The sequence below is a fragment of the Nomascus leucogenys genome, chromosome 6 (genome assembly GCF_006542625.1).
Source record: "Nomascus leucogenys isolate Asia chromosome 6, Asia_NLE_v1, whole genome shotgun sequence".
In the NCBI taxonomy this organism is placed as follows: domain Eukaryota; kingdom Metazoa; phylum Chordata; class Mammalia; order Primates; family Hylobatidae; genus Nomascus; species Nomascus leucogenys.
In genome coordinates, this window is record NC_044386.1 from 78468802 (window position 1) to 78489692 (window position 20891).

At 42.2% G+C, this 20891-nt stretch overlaps 1 protein-coding gene across 1 annotated transcript in view; it reads right to left on the reverse strand.

Moving 5' to 3' along the window:
• Positions 1-20891, reverse strand: part of MYO1E (myosin IE) — a 233336-nt gene that overhangs the window by 97459 nt on the left and 114986 nt on the right. The window contains exon 4 of the mRNA XM_030814491.1: positions 18365-18459. Coding sequence (XP_030670351.1) covers positions 18365-18459 — 95 coding nt within the window. The remainder of the gene's footprint in view (positions 1-18364; positions 18460-20891) is intronic.

A 20891-nucleotide genomic window follows, 5' to 3' on the forward strand; every position in this document is an offset into this window, starting at 1 on the left:
TTGCTGAATTTCCTTGAACTAATAATATGGTTTTAAAGAAATTATGGGGAGGCGGGAACCATCCTCTGTTCAGGGCTCATGACCTTCAAAAGTCTGAACCCATCTATGCAATTCACTCACCATCCTAGTGCTATGCTCCTGGCTTCCTGGTCACATGAATAACAAAACCAAACTGAAATTTTGTAACCTACAATAACAAGTAGAAAACCAGCAAGCCTGGGACAGGTGTCACACTCTTCCAGAAGACATGCTTACTCACAGGCAGTAAGTAGGTCGGGCGAATTCAACTCCATGGGGAAATCATCTTTTCAAATGGTTGACATACTCAGATGATGTATTTACTAGATCCAAGGTCAACACATGCACTCTCTCATTTGAATTACATGTTTTGGCAACAATGAAACTCCATTTTATAAGTTGTAAACAATGTAAACATTCAAGAATATTGGAAAGTCCAAGATTACAATGGCACAACCACCCAATATAATACGCACAAGCATTTGAAGTACTTACAAGGACTATGTAGCAACATAAAGATAATGCAGCCTAAGTTAAGTGGTAATGGGAATAGAAGATACTATATTTATAACAAGTTTACAACTATGTGAAAATAATGTATGGGCAAAAACAAATCGACAAGGAAAAAGAACTATTCCTGACGTGTCAGGAGGCTGGTATAGGAATGGTTTTTTGTGTTTTTTTGAAACGGAGTCTCACTTTGTCGCCCAGGCTGGAGTGCAGTGGCACAATCTCGGCTCACCGCGATCTCTACCTCCTAGGTTCAAATGATTCTCCTGCCTCAGCCTCCCAAATATCTGGGATTACAGGGGTACACCACCACGCCTAGCTAATTTTTAAATTTTTAGTAAAGACGGAGTTTCACCATGTTGGCCAGGCTGGTCCCAAACTCCTGACCCCAGGTGATCCGCCTGCCTTGGCCTCCCAAAGTGCTGGGATTACAGGTGTGAGCCACGACACCTGGCTCTTTTTTCTTTTGATGTGCTTTCTCATAATTTTCGATTTTTTTTAGATTTTTATGGCAGGTACAGTGGCTCATGCCTGTAATCCCAGCACTTTGGGAGGCCAAGGTGGACGGATCGCTTGAGGTCAGAAGTTTAAGACCAGCCTGGCCAACATAGTGAATCCCCATCTCCACTAAAAATACAAAAATCAGCTGGGCGTGGTTGCAGGTGCCTGTAATCCCAGCTACTCGGGAGGCTGAGGCAGGAGAATCTCTTGAACCCAGGAGGCAGAGGTTGCAGTGAGCCGAGATTCAGCCACTGCACTCCATCATGGGCAACAAGAATGAAACTCTGTCTCAAAAAAAAAAATAATAATAATAATAATAATTTTTTTAGATTTTTTGAAATTTGTGTATTTCATATTTTTTAAAACAGCTTTTCCAGAGAAAAGGGAGGGATCACACCTCACAATAATCACTAATGATCAATTTCATTACATTATTATTATTCAACTTCCTATATATCACCATGAGTATGTATATTTTCCTTAAGTTTACACTGTCACATTTAAACTTCATTCGAACAAGCTGGGAAAGAGAGAGAGAGAGAGCAAGTGTGAGCAAACCCTATTAGAATTATAAAATAATATATATAAAGGGGAATTTATTAAATTTAAAAAAGAATTATAAAAGGACAGTAATCCTAGTAATCCCCCCACTGTGTCTTTGGTTAATACTGTATTCAGACATGAAATCTTTTGTCTCTTTTGTTGGAAACAAAAGAAAGTAATAATAATGGAAAGTAGCTCTTTTAATATATTAAAATAAGTATACCAGTTCCAAAAATAGGATATCTGCATTCTCAGCAACTGTGATCTTTTCCAGGAGACTTAAAATGATTAGTTCTCACTAAACATTGATCGGAATTTTCATTACTTGGTTTCAATTTACAGACACTTAAGAAGAATTTTTATTGATCGGAGGCTGGTGATTTGGTCAAAATATGGTACAATAGTGGAATGTTACAGAATGACTTGAAACTTACAGTATATACAACCATAATCATGCTGGCCTGTTTGGGATGAGAAAATACTGTTTCTTCTCCAGAACTAAAACCCAAGTTAAAAGAAAGTGAAGGTCTTAGACAAAATAATACATCCCAGATTATTTACTTTGCATCTCACAGCAGTTATTGTAGAGCAATTTGCTTTGTTTATGCTTCCAGGCAACCCGTCCTAATTTAATTGACTTATAAAATGGACACACACACACAAATACTCTAGAAATTAGGAAAATATCCCAGTAGTTCCCAAATCTGGCAGTCTATCAGAATCGTCAGAGTACTTTTTAATTGCCCATGTCTGGGCCTGTCTTCTGACCTGCTGGATCCCAGTCTCCAGGGACAGAGTCTAGGAATAGGAATTTCTAACAAACTCCCTAGTTCTTGTATAGCCAGCTGGGAACAAGCCAAGCAATTTTAAATCAAAGTCATAACAGACTTTATAGGAAATATTAATTCAAATAGGAAGTATTGTATAGTGTGTGTCTGTGTGTGGGGGTGGTCTGTGTACTAACTATAGAAATGGAAACATACGGTAAAATATCAACGAAATGGAAAGAATGTTCTGGGGAAAAAAGCCATTTACAATGGTATAATCCAAGGGCCATAATTATTTTTTGGAGAAAGGTTATTCCTCACTTAAAAGTCAATAGTATTTTCTATTCACTTCAACTTATTCAGCAAATGTAAAAATATTTCAGTTCTTTTTTATTTTGATTTTTTCGAGATATTCCATAAAATAAGTAGGATCAGCTGTTACCACTGTTGGACAACTCACCAATGCACTCCCATCCGCCATTTCTGATCTAAAAATCTCTCTCCTGGCTCTGTACCACAGGAACTGGTGTTCCCTTGTAACTGGCTGAATCAATGTAATTGAAATATCACTTTTCCAACTTTTTGTTTGTGGTTTAAAAAGGACAAACACTTAAAAGAAAAATGATGTCAACTTTTGTTCATGCAACACAGATTGTCTAACACCCCCCTCTGCCCCAGTGTGTTAAGCCAAAGGCCAGAATGAGATGTGGCTCCTGTCAGGGAAGAGCTCACTCACTGTCTCATACGGAAGTCGAGTATACAAAGGCTATTAATAACACAGTGGAGATGTCAGTATGGTTTTAGGGATTTGGGGGTGGCAGCTATCCCTGATCAGAAGATTCCTAAACGAAGTCACAACTAGTTACATCTCCACAAGGACAATCAAATTAGCCAGGTGGGTTGCGTGTGTGTATGTGTACTTGTGTGTACACATGTTATGGGTTGGGATGAAGCCTGAGTCACACATAAGAGGCAAAAATTCTGGGGGGTACATATGAAGGGAATCATGGGTAGTTAAACAGGACTTGAGGAGACAGTGGCTCACACCTGTAATCTCAATAATTTGGGAGGCCAAAGGAGTTGGAGAACCAGCCTTAGCACACAGCAAGATCTCGTTTCGTAAAAAGAACAAAAACAAAACCCCAAAACACAAAAGAAACAATAATAATAATAATAATAAAACAAATAAAAATAAAAACAATTGGCTGGGTGCAGTAGCTCACGCCTATAATCCCAGCACTTTGGGAGGCCAAGGCGGGTGGATCACCTTAAGTCAGGAGTTCAAGAGCAGCCTGGCTGACATGGTAAAACCCCATCTCTACTAAAAATACAAAAAACTTAGCCAGGCGTGGCGGCACGTGCCTGTAGTCCTAGCTGCTCAAGAGATCCGAGAGATGAGAATCACTTGAACCTAGGGGGCAGAGGTTGCAGTGAGCTGAGACTGCACCACTGCACTCCAGCCTGGGTGACAGAGCAAGACTCCATCTCAAAAACAAATAGGTAAATAAACAAAAATAAAAATAAAAAATTTTAAATAAAAACAATTAAAAATAATTAGCTGGGTGTAGTAGTGTGCTCCTGCGGTCCTAGTTACTTTGCAGGCTGATGTGGGAGGATCGTTTCAGTCCAGGAGGTTGAGGCTGCAGTGAGCTATTGTTGAGCTACTGCACTCCAGCCTGGGTAACAAAGTGAGATCCTGTCTCTAAAAAATAAAATAAAATAAAATAAACAAGTAAATAAATAATAGGCCTTGATTGTGATGTGGGAAGCTGGGAGGGGTAAGGAGTGGAGCTGGAAGGCAGTGCAGGGATCCAAGACAGTGACCTTGGGTTCAGGTTTGTGGATGCACGAAGGGTTCTGGCCTGTGCCATTTTGTGACATTTTATACAGACTCTAGACTTCCATTTTCTCAAGGCAGCATACAGATGAACTTGCCTTTACCTATACAGAACAACTGATATATTATTTACTTAGTTTTTCAAAATTGACACAATTTTCGTTGGTCTCTGAATACTATTCTTCAATAAAAGGAACCAGGGCTGCTTTGGGAAATGACCAATGCCAGGGCTGGAGCGGGGAAAATTCAAACTGGGCGTGGAACATATAACTGTGCCAAAAGGTAAGGAAATGTACAGTGACTGGTGTGGACATGTCAAGCATATAAGAGCCAGCTGGAAGGGGTTCCCACTGGCCAAATCAAAATAAGTAATGATAATAATGGATTACGATCCTTTGAATAAAATAGGAAGCCATAATTCCATACTGCCGTAAGAAAGTAAATGAGTCAATCAATAAATAGGAGAGAAGGGAAAGCTCTTCCACACAGTGGAATGCCAACTAATAAATGTAGAAGGAATGATGGAAACAAATCATCACCATTTGGTAGCCATCATACAGGTGACCAGGAGTCATTAATGGATGCTAAGGCTGGTAGGTGGAGGTTTAATGTGGAGAAGGATGTTGTCATAATTGGAGAATATATCCCCACAAAATACACATCCTAAAAGAAAATACAGTTAATTTAATGAGAAGAAACCTAGCAGATGCCTATGGAACCAGGTGATCAAGAGCCCTGCATTGTTTCTATGGTAGTCCAGCCTAGAATGCATGACCTGAACCTGGTCACGAGGAAATGGGTAGACTCAGCCTGAAGTCATCCTACAAAATTGAATGCCTGAACTCTTTAAAGCTGTAAAGGGCAAAAAACATGGCAAACACAGAGAACAAGATAGAAAAGTCAGAGAGGCACACAGAGAAGCAAGAAGATGCATGTGGCTTCATGGGGGCCAACGGAGTCGGGATCAACTGTGTCAATGTGTCAGGGAGATAAACAAGACAATGGAAATTCCCATTAGACTTATTTAATTAGACCCTGCTTTGTTTTTTTCAAATATACAGAGATACAGTATTGAACACAACTCTTATTTCAAAAGGTATAACCCAAGGATTAAAAATATAGGGATAGTTTTTTAAAAACCAATTTTTGTAATTCTAGAGTTATAAGAGATGAACACAGTTGTTCATCTACTAAAATATAGTCCAGACGATGAGAAATAACATCAATTCCAAAGGAGGCTTGAAAGGAACACACTGAAATATTGTGGCTATGATAATTGTAGGTAGGATGTGTTCACTGTGTGTATCATGCATGTCAGAGACTGTTGTAAGTGCTTTACATGTGTCAATCACTTGGTCCGCATAAGAGCCCTGTGAGGTAGGTGCTTTTATTATCTCCACTATTTGAAGTGAGAAAAGGTAAGCAACTTGCTGAAGGACACTTAGCTAGTGAGTGGCAGAGCTAGAAAAGGAGGTGAGAGAGGCTGTGTCAGGGGCCAGAGCTCTACTGCTCAGAGGAAGGTAAACCTTTAAGATCCTCATATGGGTTGACCAGTCAATAAAGATCAACAAGGTTTCCCAAAGGAACCCACTGAACAGCACAGTTCATAGTATTAGCAAACTTTTAGCTGCTCCTGAGTCTTTACTGATACACACCCATTTAAGCAGGCCTTCTGCCAACAACATTTATTATTTCACGCAGAGTTGGAACTAACAAATAGAGTGTTTGCCTACATCACTGTGATCACAAGACAAAATAATTCTGCGAGAATGAGAAACCACATCAAAGAAGGTCCTGGACAGTCTTCTCCAATGGCTCAATTCACAGACTCCCCTTCCTGGCAGCCCTACTAGATCTGGAACAGAAACAAGTCGGAGGTGAAGCACATCTGGGAGGTTCCAGGGCCATGGAGAGAGGGGTCCTCCATCGGACTTTAGAATTACACTAAAAACCTAATTCTCAAATACATGCCATGGCTAATGGTATAAAAGACAAAAACAGCCACGCTGAAACCACTGGGTAAATAAGACAAATTCATTCCTTAACAGATTGAGGAAAGTGTGAATAAGACCAATAGCTGTTATTTCTTCCCAACCCCAGACAAGTACCTAGTTAATTGGTGTTGTCAAGCAAACAAAATTTTCACCTAGTCTGCCAAGAACATGGATGGCGACATGGCAATGCTCATCTTGGCCCAGCCTGATGCAGTGAGAGGAACCCAATGTTGAGTATGAAGACCAAGTTTGAGTCCCAGCCCAGCTACTTCCCAGCTCTGAAATTCCTTTTAATGTTACTAGCAGATCTTTTACATTACTCTATAAGAGTTAAAAAACGTTTTCCATGTATATTTCCTCATTACACTTTCTTTACATTCATTTAAGGTATGAATTCCCATTTTATAGACGAAGTAACAGAGGCTTGCAGGGGTCACACGCCTTAGACAGAAAGAATAGAGTCTACCCTATGACTCACCCCAGAGGGCTTTCCACTGTACCTCATGAGTGAAAGTGGTAATGGATTATTAACCAGTTAACCTAACACCTGCTGGCTCAAAACAGCAGAGAAAAGTATAAAGACTGCTGTACCGGAGGCGGGCAGCTCTGGCTGGGAGCACAACTTTGTCACATTTCAAATGCAAGATATTAACAGTTTCACTACCTCTTTGAGACTCAGTTTCTTGATCTGCAAAAGTGGGGGATAGCAATACCTAGTTTGCTAGGCTGACGTAAAGATGAAAAATGATAAAAGGATGCAAAGCAAGTACTCGAAAAAGAGTTGCTGTTATGATAATGGGTAATATATTAATTAGGCAGCCCTCCTGAATAGCACTCCTTGGCTGATGATAAAGGAATTTTAGCAACCAGACTAGAATGTAAGATTTGCAGAAAGCTTGGGGAACAGGGTCAATCTAGGCCCTTGCTCTTCAGATTTACAGCCAGAGGCAGCCCCATGCAACCCCATCATAGTCAGAGGCATGGGCTGACAGGGCCTCCCAAAGCCAGGCCACAGGGATGGCGAGGTTGACGGCTGGAGCTGCTGGGATAAACAAGAAATTGGGTGGACCCACAGCAACTCAGGAGAGCCCTGAAAAGTGTCTCCATACTAACAATAAAAGGTTCCTGAAATACATCAAAGGCAGGAAGATAGCTTGAGAATCTGGAGACACCTGATGGTGCCACAGCAAAGAGCACAAAAGACCCACGAGCCAAATATGAGAGGCACTGGGAATTTTTCCCTTTTATCTTTACTACTGCAAAAATTACATATTTCAAATCTAAAATATATGTTGAAGCACACGGGTCAGAAATCTTAGCTCCAGTGATGACTACTATCTCCTTTTCCTCTATGAAAATTCTCTTACTCAATCAGTTAGCAAATCCCACTGATGTACCTTCAAAATATCTCTCATGTCTTTATTTATTCTTTAAAAAAGTATTTATTTAGCTCCTATGCAGGATGCACCTGACAAAGACTTTGCAAACTGGTAATGGATGTATTTAGGACAGATGGTCTACTCACCAGAAAAGAACTGCATCAGGATATTTCAAATAAAAAAAGCAAAAACAGCACCAAATGGGATGCTTTCCAATTGACATCGTATTTTTAAACAGCCTAAGGTGCAAGAGCTGATTTAGGCCAAAAGTGATAAGAATTCACTTTTGATGGCAGCATAAAACTGCCACTTAAATGTTCTCCAAGGCCCAATGAGTCTCCATGGGTCAGTTGGCAAGGGCTTCAGAAATGCCTCTGGCCACGCTGCCAAGATCTTGTCTGGTGATGTAGAGATGGCAGAGATCATGAACAAAGCTTGCTAGTTCTTCCTTTACCACATCATGACCATTTTGTTAAACAGATTTGCAGAGATGTCTCTGACATCCAAAGGTATCACATATGTGGTTCTAATGCACAAATCCAAATTCTGGATTTTGGAGAACAGATTAATGAGCTAAGCAGATATGGGTGGATCATTTACTGGGCTTAGAGGTACCTACCAAGCCTTCAGGTGCTATCATTCTTTTCTTAAATTTTTTAGATTTTTAATTTTTTTTTATTTTTTGAGATGGATTCTTGCTCTGTCGTCCAGGCTGGAGTGCAGTGGTGCCATCTTGGCTCACGGCAACCTCTGCCTCCTGGGTTCAAGTGATTCTCCTGCCTCAGCTTTCTGAGGAGCTGGGATTACAGGCACCTGCCACCACGCCCAGTTAATTTTCATATTTTTAGTAGAGATGGAGTTTCACCACGTTGGCCAGGCTAGTCTCGAACTCTTGACCTCAGGTGATCCGCCCACCTGCTGGGATTATAGGCGTGAGCCACTGCGCCCAGCCTCGCTATCATTCTTATGATGCTAATGTAGCTATTGCTGTTGCATTTTTCTGTTGGCACTGCCCAGAGTCTACCTGCACTTGCCCATTCCTTTATTTCTTTACAGGCTTATTGAAAGTCATATATCGGCTTCCTCCTTGACTTTCTAACTCAGGTCAGGCCCTTACTGCTGCACTAGATTTCCATATTCCCTCAACATCCCATGTCTTTGCTACCAATATCCTTATCTTTTTGAACCAGGCATCAGTGCTATCATGTCTCTACTCAGAGGCCTGCTATAATATAGAAATAGGCCATAGAGAACCATAAAAAGAAGGGGAAGACTGAGCTCTGGCCTCCAGACATATCCACTGGATAACAAGTCAGGTAAAATACAGAAACTGCCCAGGTATGGCCATTTGGTATATAAATGCATCTTTACCTCTTGGTAAGAAATCAAAGCTAATGTGTCAATAAGGTCATGTTCTTCTATTAACTCAGTCTGTGTGTCATTTATCCTCCAGTTGATGACAAGCCCAATCATCATCCTCCTGGGTATGCAGAGAGCATCACGGCCAACAATGACAAAGGGTTAGTTTTAAAAAAGCACCTGAGTCCAGCCTGGGCAACATAAGGAGACCCCGTCTCTACAAAAAATTTCAAAATTAGCAAGCCATGATGGTGCGCATCTGTGGTTCCAGCTACTCGGGAGGCTGAGGTGGGAGGATCGCTTGAGCCTGAGAGGCGGAGGCTGCAGTGTGTTGAAATTGTGCCACTGCACTCCAGCCTAGGTGACAAAGTGAGACTCTGTTGCAAAAACAAAAATAAAAAAGCACCTATATTTGGGGGGACAGAGTGGGAGACTTCAATCCTAGGAGCTCAAGTCCAGGGGTAACTAACCTGGCGAACCTGTCCTGACCTCTGTCCCATGGTATATGGTAGCTATTACATTTCCATTAAAATATGGGAAATTTGAGACCTAGACAGACATCACTGCTAATAGGTATAAAGAAAGTGCATAAGGTTTGAAGTCAGACAGGGCTAAATTCAAATAGAGGCTCTGCCATCTACTAGTTTTGGATCTTGGAATTCTCTGAAGCCTCATTTTTTAGATGTAGCTTCAAAAAACAATGCCAACAGAGTGGTAAGGATTAAAAGAGACAACCTATACGAAAGCAACCAGCAGAGGGCAGGCACTCAGGAAGTCTATCTTGCAGGGCCTGGTGGTGCTAACAGCAAGAGGTGACCCGAAATGAGGATTTCAAGAGCCTTAGCCTTGGCTTTTAAGCAGAGTGAGCTGGGGGAGCTTGAAAAAAGATATTAATGCTCCAAGGCCACCACAAATCAGCTGAAACAGAATCTCTGGAGGTGGAGCCTACATATCTGTAGAGCCACTGAACTAGTAAGGCAATTCAGGAATCAGAAATACTTATCCCTAGAAAGTTAAATTTGTGAACCTAGGCCAGGCATGGCAGCTCACACCTGTAATCAGAGCACTTTGGGAGGCTGAGGCAGGCAGATCACTTGAGGTCAGGGGTTCAAGACCAGCCTGGCCAATAGGGCGAAACCCCATCTGTACTAAAAAATACAAACAAAAAATTAGCCAGGTGTCATGGCACACTCCTGTAATTCCAGCTACTAAGAAGGCTGAGGCAAGAGAATCACTTGAACCCAGGAAGCAGAGGTTGTGGTGAGCCAAAAGTGTGTCACTGCACTCCAGCCTGCGTGACACGGTGAGACTCCGACTCAAAAAAAAAAAAAAAAAAAAAAAAAAAAAAGATGTATTAGTGAACACAAGGCATGGTAGATAAAATTAGCATCTATAGGCTGGGTGCGGTGGCTCATGCCTGTAATCCTAGCATTTTGGGCGGCCAAGGCAGGCGGATCACTTGAGGTCTGGAGCTCAAAACCAGCCTGGCCAACATGGTGAAACCCTGTCTCTACTAAAAATACAAAAAAATTAGCCGGGCAAGGTAATGGGCACCTGAAGTCCCAGCTACTTGGGAGGCTGAGGCAGGAGAATTACTTGAACCCGGGGGACGGAGGTTGCAGTGAGCCGAGATCACACCATTGCACTCCAGCCTGAGTGACAGCGTGAGGCTCCACCTCAAAAAAAAAAAAAGTTAGCATCTATGGAAGCCACTCTCCCTGATTTGTCTGCCAGTGGGCTGAGGAGGAAGGCATAGGAAATATCCAAGGTCAACCCCAGGTGTTTATTCCTTACTAGAAGTTAGCCTAATAGATGTCCGGGCTTGGCAGGAGAGAGTGTAGGTTAATGAAAGGGGGTTGACTTACAGCAGAGTCAGGATAGGAAAGTAAACAGCAGACATGCGGGGTTTTCTCCAAGTAAAAAGACTGTTCTGCAGACTAGAGCAACACCCTTAGTTCACGTGTTCACATCTTCAGATAGAGGTGAGTTGGCTGATTTAGCAAATACAATCATCCCTTCGCTCAGAACTCAGCCCTCTATCCAGCCTTCTTGTGGTAATCTAGCTCCCTTCGTGGACTGTCTTCCAGGGCACATAATCAGCTGTCAAGGCAGAATTCTCCCTATGAAATAATGAATTGGGTCTGATTCACACTTCCTTGTGAGTTTGCTTGGCGAGTCAGTCTACCTAAGGCTGCTCAACTCCAGCTGTTTTGACAAATCAAGTTTGTAGATGGACCTAGGCCTCCATGGAGCCCTGTGCTTGAGAAAGCAGGACGTCTCCTTCCTTGATTTATTTCTTTTAAAATCCAATTTGTGGCCAGGTGCGGTGGCTCACACCTGTAATCCCAGCACTTTGGGAGACTGAGGTGGGCGGATCACGAGGTCAAGCGATCGAGACCATCCTGGCCAACATGGTGAAACCCAGCCTCTACTAAAAATACAAAAAAAATTAGCTGGGTGTGGTGGCAGGCGCCTGTATTCCCAGCTATTCAGGAGGCTGAGGCAGGAAAATCGCTTGAACCTGGGAGGCAGAGGTTGCAGTGAGCCGAGATTATGCCATTGCACTCCAGCCTGGTGATAGAGCGAGACTCCGTCTCAAAAAAAATCCGACTTGTTACACTCATTTCTAGTCTTGAAATGGTCAGGTGCCAGTCCATCCTGTCACTGTATCCACTGAGTTAGAAAACATGAGTAAGACCGAGAGGAAACTAGAAATGTCGCCTTTATGGGCTGCATTATGCCATCTAAAGTGTCATTTAGACAAAGGCACACCAGGGAAACTGGGAGGTGGAAGTCTAAAACACCACCATAGAAATTAGGTCATCATTCATTTTTTATTTCCTAATTAAATGACACTAAAGATTCCTAGTCTTTCCAGCCATGCCAGAATCCCTTAGCGTGAGGAGCAGGCTTTTCTTCCAGCCTCCAGGAAAATGTTTTTTTTTATGTTTTCTGCTCACAAATGCATTTTAAAAGGCACCATTCAACTCGGCCCCTAACAGATGGAGCACCTGCCTCATCCAGTGTCGGGGGCTACAAACTTGGCCTTTCCACCCAGAACAGGATTTCCCTGCCTTTCCTCCTCTCCAACATTATTTGGAAGGAAGAGTTCCAAAACCAGGATGACCTCAGAGGTCATCTGGTCATTCAGTTCCTTCACAGGTGAAAAAGCCAAGGCCCAGACAGGTGTGAGGTGTGCTGCCCAGGGTCAGGTAAGCATGAACCATGGCATGCCAGAGGTTTCCAATTTGCTTTCTCAAAGCAGACAAACCACAGCACTGGTGCGGAGGAGAATTAACTCAAGGGCTCAGGCTTTTGCCCTCGGTGACTGGGCAGTGATGTCTATGCCCCTGGAATGTCCTACCTAAGAGGACTGCTTTTCCTTGCTTGGGGGCTTCGACCATAGGAGAGTCTGACGATGTGATTTATGTCGGGGGCTTTAGGACATACCATCGCAATTCTGACCTCCAACTGGAAACTAAAGGCATTTGCACAAGCTTTCGAGAGCAGCTGGAAAATGAAGGTGGGCCAGGCAGGCGGTGCGTGATCGATCCCAAACACCAGAGGCTCAGGTGATGTTCTCTGGTTGGCAATACTGTGAGTATTGTCACACCTCATACCGGTAGGAGGTAGCACTGTCCATGACTCCACAGGGAGAGGAAAACCAGAAGCTCCACCTCTGGACCCTCCCAGACCTCACCCTCAACCTCTTGTCTTTTGTTTGGCTCTAATCTGTATCCTCCTTTTGCCAGAACAAAACTGTAATCCTAAGTGTAGGGCTTTTCTGAGTTTTGTGAGTTGTTCTGGTGAATTATTGAACCTGGGGCGGGGTGAATGTAGTGGGAATCCCTGAATTGAGGAGGGTGGCCTGGGGAGCCCTGAACATGCAGCTGATGTCTGCAGGGAGGGCAATCTACTGGAGGCCTGTGCCCTTAACCTGAAGTTTGGCCCAACTCCAGGTAGCTCCTAAATGAAAGCACGTCTCCTAAATGAAAGCACAGCCACTGAAACAGAAATCCTTGGGAGCAGGTCCTTGAAAGCTCTGCCACCTGAAGAGCTGGAAACAAGGATCAGAAGTGGGCATCATCCCACTTCAGTGCAGGTGGACCTTGCAGTGGCAGATGGAGGGAGACACATGGGCTGCAGAAGACTGAGGGGGCCTCCAGACTGGCAAGCTCATATAAGAAGACCATTCCCATCCCACTCCTTTCGGCACACACCCAAAAGAGGGAAAACGTGAGGAAAGAGAAAGGGCAGAGGACTCTGTCAGAAAACTCATCCTGGACCCTCATTAAATTCCAGCTAGGAAAACACTTCCTGCCTCTCTAGTAGCCGATGACCTCCGCTTAGTGTCAAACAGAAGCATTTCCTATTAAGCAACCGAATTCAACATGACCCAGGTGTTCCTCCTCATAAAATTTAACTTGCATCTGCATCTAATCAAGTCATTAGATATAACCTTAAATTTGTAGAAAATCCAATTGAAGGAATAAGTATAGTGAGACCAGGAAGAAGCTATTAGACAAATGTAAATGATGTCTGTAGGAAAACTAGTTTTGGTCTCTTCAAAAAGTCAGTGTCATGAAAAAAAATAGTAATAATAGGGCAACTGTGGTAGGATAAAAATAAATTTATGATTCATAACCAAATGCATTCAGCGTTATTTGATTTGCATAAACCAGCAGAAAAGGACATTTGCAACTACTAGAGAAGTTTGAAGTTTTTAGATGATGTTGAAAATGTACAATTACTGAGTTATGATAATGGTCTTAGGATTAGTAAGAAAATGTTTCAATTTTTCAGAGATGCATGTGGAAATATTTAGGGGTAAAATGTCATGAAGTCTATATTTACCTCCAAATACTTCAGATATATATTTACCTTGAAATGCTTCAGTGGTCACGTTTTGCAGTATTGACTTTGGAACCATGTAAATGTTTTGCATAATTATAAAAACAAAATTACATTTAAAAATGTTAAACAACTAAACTTGAAAATGAAATAAATGAACCCAACTGTAGGTCAGGTTGACATAGAAAAGGATTATTTTAAGTGACTTTTATGAAACCCAGTATTTTGACTGTAAATATTGGGTATTTGGACAAAAACCAACAAAGAAATTTTAAAATGAATTCAGTATTGCTACTAATAATATTGGTATTGTTACTTTAACAGCTTTAACTTATTCTGTCTGTCTAAAATGCATACAGTGCAATGCAAATAATTGCTAATGTAATCAGGAACTAAGATTTTTCAGCATAAGAAATGGGATACAAAAATTAAAATCAAAGAAATAAAAACTCTGAAATCTTAAAAATTAATTGAAAACAATTCATTTTTCAATTTCATTTTTCTCTTAAAAAGCTCATATTCCCTAGCTTTGTACTTTTAAAGAACTACAGGCACTGACAACACAGGGCACTGAGCACTCTTGGTGTCCAGTTTAGTGGTCTCTTCATGCCATTTCCCATTAAAATGAACCAAGGCCCAGCGGGGTGCGGTGCCTCGTGCCTATAATCCCAGCACTTTGGGAAGCTGAGGTAGGCAGATCACTTGAGGTCAGGAGTTCAAGACCAGCTTGGCTAACATGGTGAAACCCTGTCTACTAAAAATGCAAAAGAGGCTGGGCGAAGTGGCTCGTGCCTGTAATCCTAGCAATTTGGGAGGCTAAGACAGGCGGATTACCTGAGGTCAGGAGTTTGAGACCAGCCTGGCCAACATGGGGAAACCCCGTCTCTACTAAAAATACAAAAATTAGCCAGATGTGGTGGTGGGCGCCTGTAATCCCAGCTACTCGGGAAGCTGAGGCAGGAGAATTGCTTGAACCCAGGAGGCGGAGGTTGCAATGAGCCGAGATCGCGCCACTGTACTCCAGCCTGGGTGACAGAGTAAGACTCTGTCTCACAAAAAAAAAAAAAAAAAAAAAAGCAAAAGAATTTAGCCAGGCATGGTGGTGCATGCCTATAACCCCAGCCACTCAGGAGGCTGAGGCAGGAGAATCGCTTGAACCCAGGAGGCAGAGGTTGTGGTGAGCTGAGATCACACCACTGCACTCCAGCCTAGATGACAGAATGAGACTTGGTCTCAAAAGAAAAGGAAAAGAAAAGAACCAAGGCCCCTGGAGAGACAGTGGATTCTACATAGGAAATATACAAGAGGAGCTAGAAGATCTTAAAGGAAACCAACAGAGCCTACTGGGGTCATGTCCAAAGTACATAAGAGCTAAGATAAAAGACTGTCAGTTCAACAACAGGATCATTTCAGCCTTGAAAAGTATAACTGCAATGTAGTTAAACAGGTACAATATTAAAAGTCCACTAGTTTGAATAATACTGAAAATAAAACACATTACCTTGGGAGACTGCTAGGGCAACAATTCATTGTTTTGAAAATAGGTGAGTAAGGGCAGTGAATCCAGTGTTTTGTCTAATTTTCCCACATAGATTTTATTTGAAGGTGACCAAGCAAAAGAACAAATAAATGCAGAAAAATAATAGAATTAGAAAACAACGATTTTTCAACCACTAATTAAACAACGGCTCTGAAATGATTTATAACAGACGGGTTCACTGACAATCTGGACACACGAAGAGAGAGCAACAGGCATGAAGTGCACAGCATCACTGATGAAGTTTCTTTCGCCAAAAACGGAATCTGAGTCTGATCAAGTTTTTGTTTTTTTTTTGACGGAGTCTCACTCTGTCGCCAGGCTTGAGTGCAGTGACGCAATCTCAGCTCACTGAAACCTCAGCTTCCTGGGTTCAAGCGATTCCCCTGCCTCAGCCTCCCGAGTAGCTGGGACTACAGGCGCCACCGCCATGCCCGGCTAATTTTTTGTATTTTAGTAGAGACAGGGTTTCGCCATGTTGGCCAGGATGGTCTTGATCTCCTGACCTCGTGATCTGCCCACCTAAGAGTGCTGGGATTATGGGTGTGAGCCACCACACCCGGCCTCTGATGAAGTGTTTAGATCTAACTATTAATTTACAGAAAATGTAGGGGACAGTGGAATACTTAAGCAACATCATAGGATACAATTAGACAATGCCAGACTGTATAGCAAGATCTACAGGACAAACAACCTTTTTTTTTTTTTTTTTTTTAACAAAGCCAAGAAAACAAAAAGGGGAAGGGAAAATTGTTAAAGACCGAGAGACCTAAGAGACAGCAACCAGGTGCAGTGTGTAGGCCTTGTTTGAATCCTAAAAAAAAATAAACCAACTATAAAAAAGAATTTATAGGAAAATCATGGAATTGGAATACTGATAATATTAGATACTATAAAAGAATTCTTCATGTTTAAGGTGTGATAAGAATGATTTCTTAGAGGCACATACTAATTATTGAGGAATAAAGGGGATCTTTGGTTTTGCTTTTTTTTTAAAAAAAAAAAAAAAAAAAACCATCTCTGTCGCCTGGCTACAGTGCAGTGGTTCAAGCACAGCTCACTATAATCTCAAACTCCTGGGCTCAAGCGATCTTCCTGCCTCAGCCTCCCTAGTAGCTAGGGCTACAGGTGTGCACCACCACACCCAGCTAATTAAAAAAACATTTTTATGGAGACGGGGTTTGCTATGTTGTCCAGGCTGGTCTCCAATTCCTGGCCTCAAGTGATCCTCCTGCCCCCTGGCTTCCCAAAGTGCTAGTATTACATGTAATCTTTTCTTGACCTTGGAAATGAATCTACTGCCATGCCCTGCCAGATTTGCTTTAAGTAATCAAGTGGGATAGGATGGGAGGACCAAATAAAACAGAATTGGCCATATACTGATAAGAATGCAAAATGGGTAATAGATATACAGGGACACATTCTACTATTCTTTCTCATTTTGTGTATATTTGTAATTATCCACAATAAAAGGTTTTTTTTTCCCAAAAATGTCTCAGAAAAATTAACTAAAAAAGATGAATACAAATATGTATGATAAAATTGTGAACTGTCAAATTCTAGGTGATGAGAATATGGATGCTTATACTTTCTAGTGTTTGAAAATATTCACAATAGTAAGCAGAGCTTTTTTTTTTCGAGATGGAGTCTCACTCTGTCGCCCAGGCTGGACTGCAGTGGCGTGATCTTGGCTCACTGCAGCTTCCGCCTCCTGGGTTCAAGTGATTCTCCTGCCTCAGCCTCCTTGGTATTTGGGACTACAGGCATGTACCACCACACTTGGCTAATTTTTGTATTTTTAGTAGAGACATGGTTTCCCCATGTTGCCAAGGCTCGTCTTGAACTCCTGACTTCAAGTGATCTGCCTGTCTCAGCCTCCACTGAGGTATAAACCTTTTTTTTTGGTTTGGTTTGGTTTTGTTTTTTGAGACAGTGTCTTGCTCTGTTACCCAGGCTGGAATGCAATGGCACAATCTTAGCTCACTGCAGCCTTGACTTCCCTGGCTCAAGTGATCCTCCCCACTCAGCCTCCCCAGTAGCTGGGACTACAGACAAATGACACCAGATGCCTGGCTAATTTTCATATTTTTTTGTAGAGATGGGGTTTTGCCATGTTGCCCAGGCTGGTCTCAAACTCTGCAGCTTACAGGTGTGAGCCATCCCACCTGGAGTTAATAAGCAGAATTTTATTTTATTATATTTTTTCAAGACGGAGTCTCACTCTGACACTCAGGCTGCAGTACAGTGGCACGATCTCAGCTCACTGCAACCTCCTCATCCCAGGCTCAAGCAATTCTCCCACCTCAGCCTCCCTAGTATCTGGGATTAGAGGTGTGTGCCATCACGCCCAGCTAATTTTTGTAAATAAGCAGAATTTTAAAAGCACTTAAGCCAGGAGTATCCAATCTTTTGGCTTCCCTGGGCCACACTGGAAGAAGAAGAATTGTCTTGGGCCACACATAAAATACACTAACACAAATGATAGCTGAAGAGCTTAAAAAAAAATTGCAAAAAAATCTCATAATGTTTTAAGAAAGTTTACGAATTTGCTTTGGGCCACAGTGAAAGCTGTCCTAGGCCGTGTGTGACCCACGGCCTGCAGCCCACAGGTTGGACAAGCTTGACTTAAACCCAGCCAGGATTCAGAGCCATGTCAGGCTAGAGGGATTATGAAATGTGGCTACAGACACCTAATGCTGGCAATTACCAGTAATCTCCCCCCAAATTCAATGCAAATGACAAAGTTCACCAAAAATGTTCAAACATGAACTACTAAATTATGAAGGGAAAGAAAAAATAGGGACCTAGAGAAAAGGATTCCATCTGACTAAACAGTGAAAACATGTTTACTATACTTACTGCAACCCCATGGAAGCTCAAAAGTTTTATGATATGGAGCTCTATTATATAGAGTTATAAATAAAGCAGCTAAGCTACTTGCTACTCAGACACATTAACCAAGCTGTGCCATCAGTAGCTGTTGTGAAACCACTGCTTATCGACCGAAATCCATAACCACAGCATAGTCTCATATCTTCCACGCCCACTGATAAGGATCTTTTTCATACCTGATGATCACGCACTGGTTCTCTCTGTCAATGATCATGTTTCTGTACATATTATCTGCAAGGGCATAGATATGTGGTGGGTTTTCATACTGTGCCTAGAAAAGCAAAAAATAATAATACATAAATAATAAAAATTTAAAAATAAAAACAATATCATGGTCAGATAGGCAGTACATTAAATTTCTTTTCCTGAATTTGGAAATGAATCGTGCACTACAGTTCCAGTGCCTATAATTACATCTTAAAGGTTGCTTGATAAAAGAATTCATAAAATTTTCTAGGTCATCAAGGTTACACCCTCACAAAATTAAGACGGAATTTGGAAGGAGTCTCCTGTAGGCATATCCATGACTCAGCCTTCCGGATGTGCCCCGTGTCTTCAGACACTCCAACACCCCACCCTTCCGCCCATACACGCCTCTGCAGGTGACAGTCCATTTCTAAATATTTCTGTAGACACTTGGGCAACAGCTCTTCGGAGAGGCCTGCCAAACACCTAGATCCGACTTCTACCAGAGTTCTAAATTCCTATGTAATTTTTTCTAACAGGCCACGTTGTGGATTCTGGGGCCTCAGAGGGAATTAGGTGAGATTATCTATGGATCAGAAAAAATACTTAAATCTTTCCATAAGAAGAGGGCAAGAAGGTGTGGTTCTTTAAAGGGATAAGCTAGTTTGGCCAGTTTGTTTCATCTCTATTGGAAAAAAAAAAATCCTACCACACTAAGATATTCTCCTGGGTTTGTGATTTCATCTTATGGGATATCTTAGCTATGCACAAATATCAAACTAAATACATTTTCCACGCTTAATAAATTATCAGACTGACTTCAGCCCTGCTTTGTACAATTTCTTGACACCTACCTTCACCACAACCTCAAAAATTACTAAAAAGAGAAATACTTTGTTGAGTATATATGGAGAAAGAACATTCCTAGCCTGTAATCACTCCAAGCTACTTGGTAGGCTGAGACAGAAGAGTCGTTTAACCCCAGGACTTGGAGTCTAGTCTCCACACACAAAAAAAAATTTAATTAGCTGGGTGTGGTAGCACATGCCTGCAGTCCTAGCTACTTGGGAGGCTGAGGTGGGAGGATAGCTTGAGTCCAGGAGTTGGAGGATGCAGTGAGCTATAATTGTGGGAATAATAGCGTCCAAGCTGCAAGTCTCACAGTGTAAATGACGGATGGGAAAGCAATTTGAAAACATAGAGTGATATACAAAGGTGAAGCTTAACTTACTTAATCCATTTATTGTGCAGTGACTTACTATAGAAAAGGGGGCCTGGCTGAGAAGTTGTTTCTCACTGCCATGCTCTAGAAGATGAGAGTTTTGTGGGGAGGGGTTAGGATGAGGGGGCTTTGTATCCGATACCCAGTGTTCTTCCCATGTTGTAGGCAGGGGGCTCATAGGGGGAGCTACCCAGCGAGGGCTGCAAGCTATGCCTAGGACTGGTCACCTAAAGAACCCTATGCAGGAACCAGAATATGTGATCTCTGCCTTAACCTTATGGTCAGGAGTGGATACCTGGATAGGACCTCAGGATATGGTTTTAAATGGACTTCTAGTCCACACTAGGATTGTGCAGGATTATTATAATTATTATTTTAATTTAACAGAGTTTAACTGAGCAAAGAATGATTCGTGAATAAGGCTGCCCTGGAACAAGAGTAGATTCAGAGAGCCTCCAGTGCTGCCATATGCCGTAAGATTTTTGGGCAGAAAAAGGAAAGTGATATACAGAAAATGGAAGTGAGGGCCGGCCCTGGCTCAGGCCTGTAATCTCAGCACTTTGGGAGGCTGAGGTGGGAGGATCACTTGAGGTCAGGAGTCAGAGACCAGTCTGGCCAACGTGGCAAAACCCAGTATCTACTAAAAATACAAAAATTAGCCAGGCGTGTTGGCACATGCCTGTAATCCCAGCTACTGAGGAGGCTGAGGCAGAATTGCTTGAACCCAGGAGGTGGAGGTTGCAGTGAGGTGAGATTGCACTACTGCACTCCAGTCTGGTGACAGAGTGAGACTCCATCTCAAACCAAAACAAACAAACAAAAAAATATATATCTAGAAAATGGAAGTGAGGTACAGAAACAGCCAGATTAGTTACAGATTAGTTTAGAGTTTGCCTTATTTGAACACAGTTTGAATAGTTGGCCACCTTTGATTGGCCAAAACTCAGTGACTGGCAGAAGAGTAGGTTATAGCTTTTCTATACATCTAGTTAGGCTACAGTTCACTGTGTACAGAGAAACATTTAGAGCTGGGTGTGATGGCTAATGCCTGTAATCCCAGCACTTTTGGAGGCAAGGCCAGAGGATCACTTGAACCCAGCAGTTCCAGATCAACCTGGGCAACATAGTGAGACCTCCTCTCTACAAAAAAGAAACAAAATTAGCTGGACATGGTGGTGTGTGCCTGTAGTCCCAGCTATTTGCTTGGGAAGCTGAGTTCGGGGGATCGCTTGAGTCCTGGAGGTGGAGGTTGCTGTGAGCCAAGATCACAGCACTGCACTTAGCATGGGTGACAG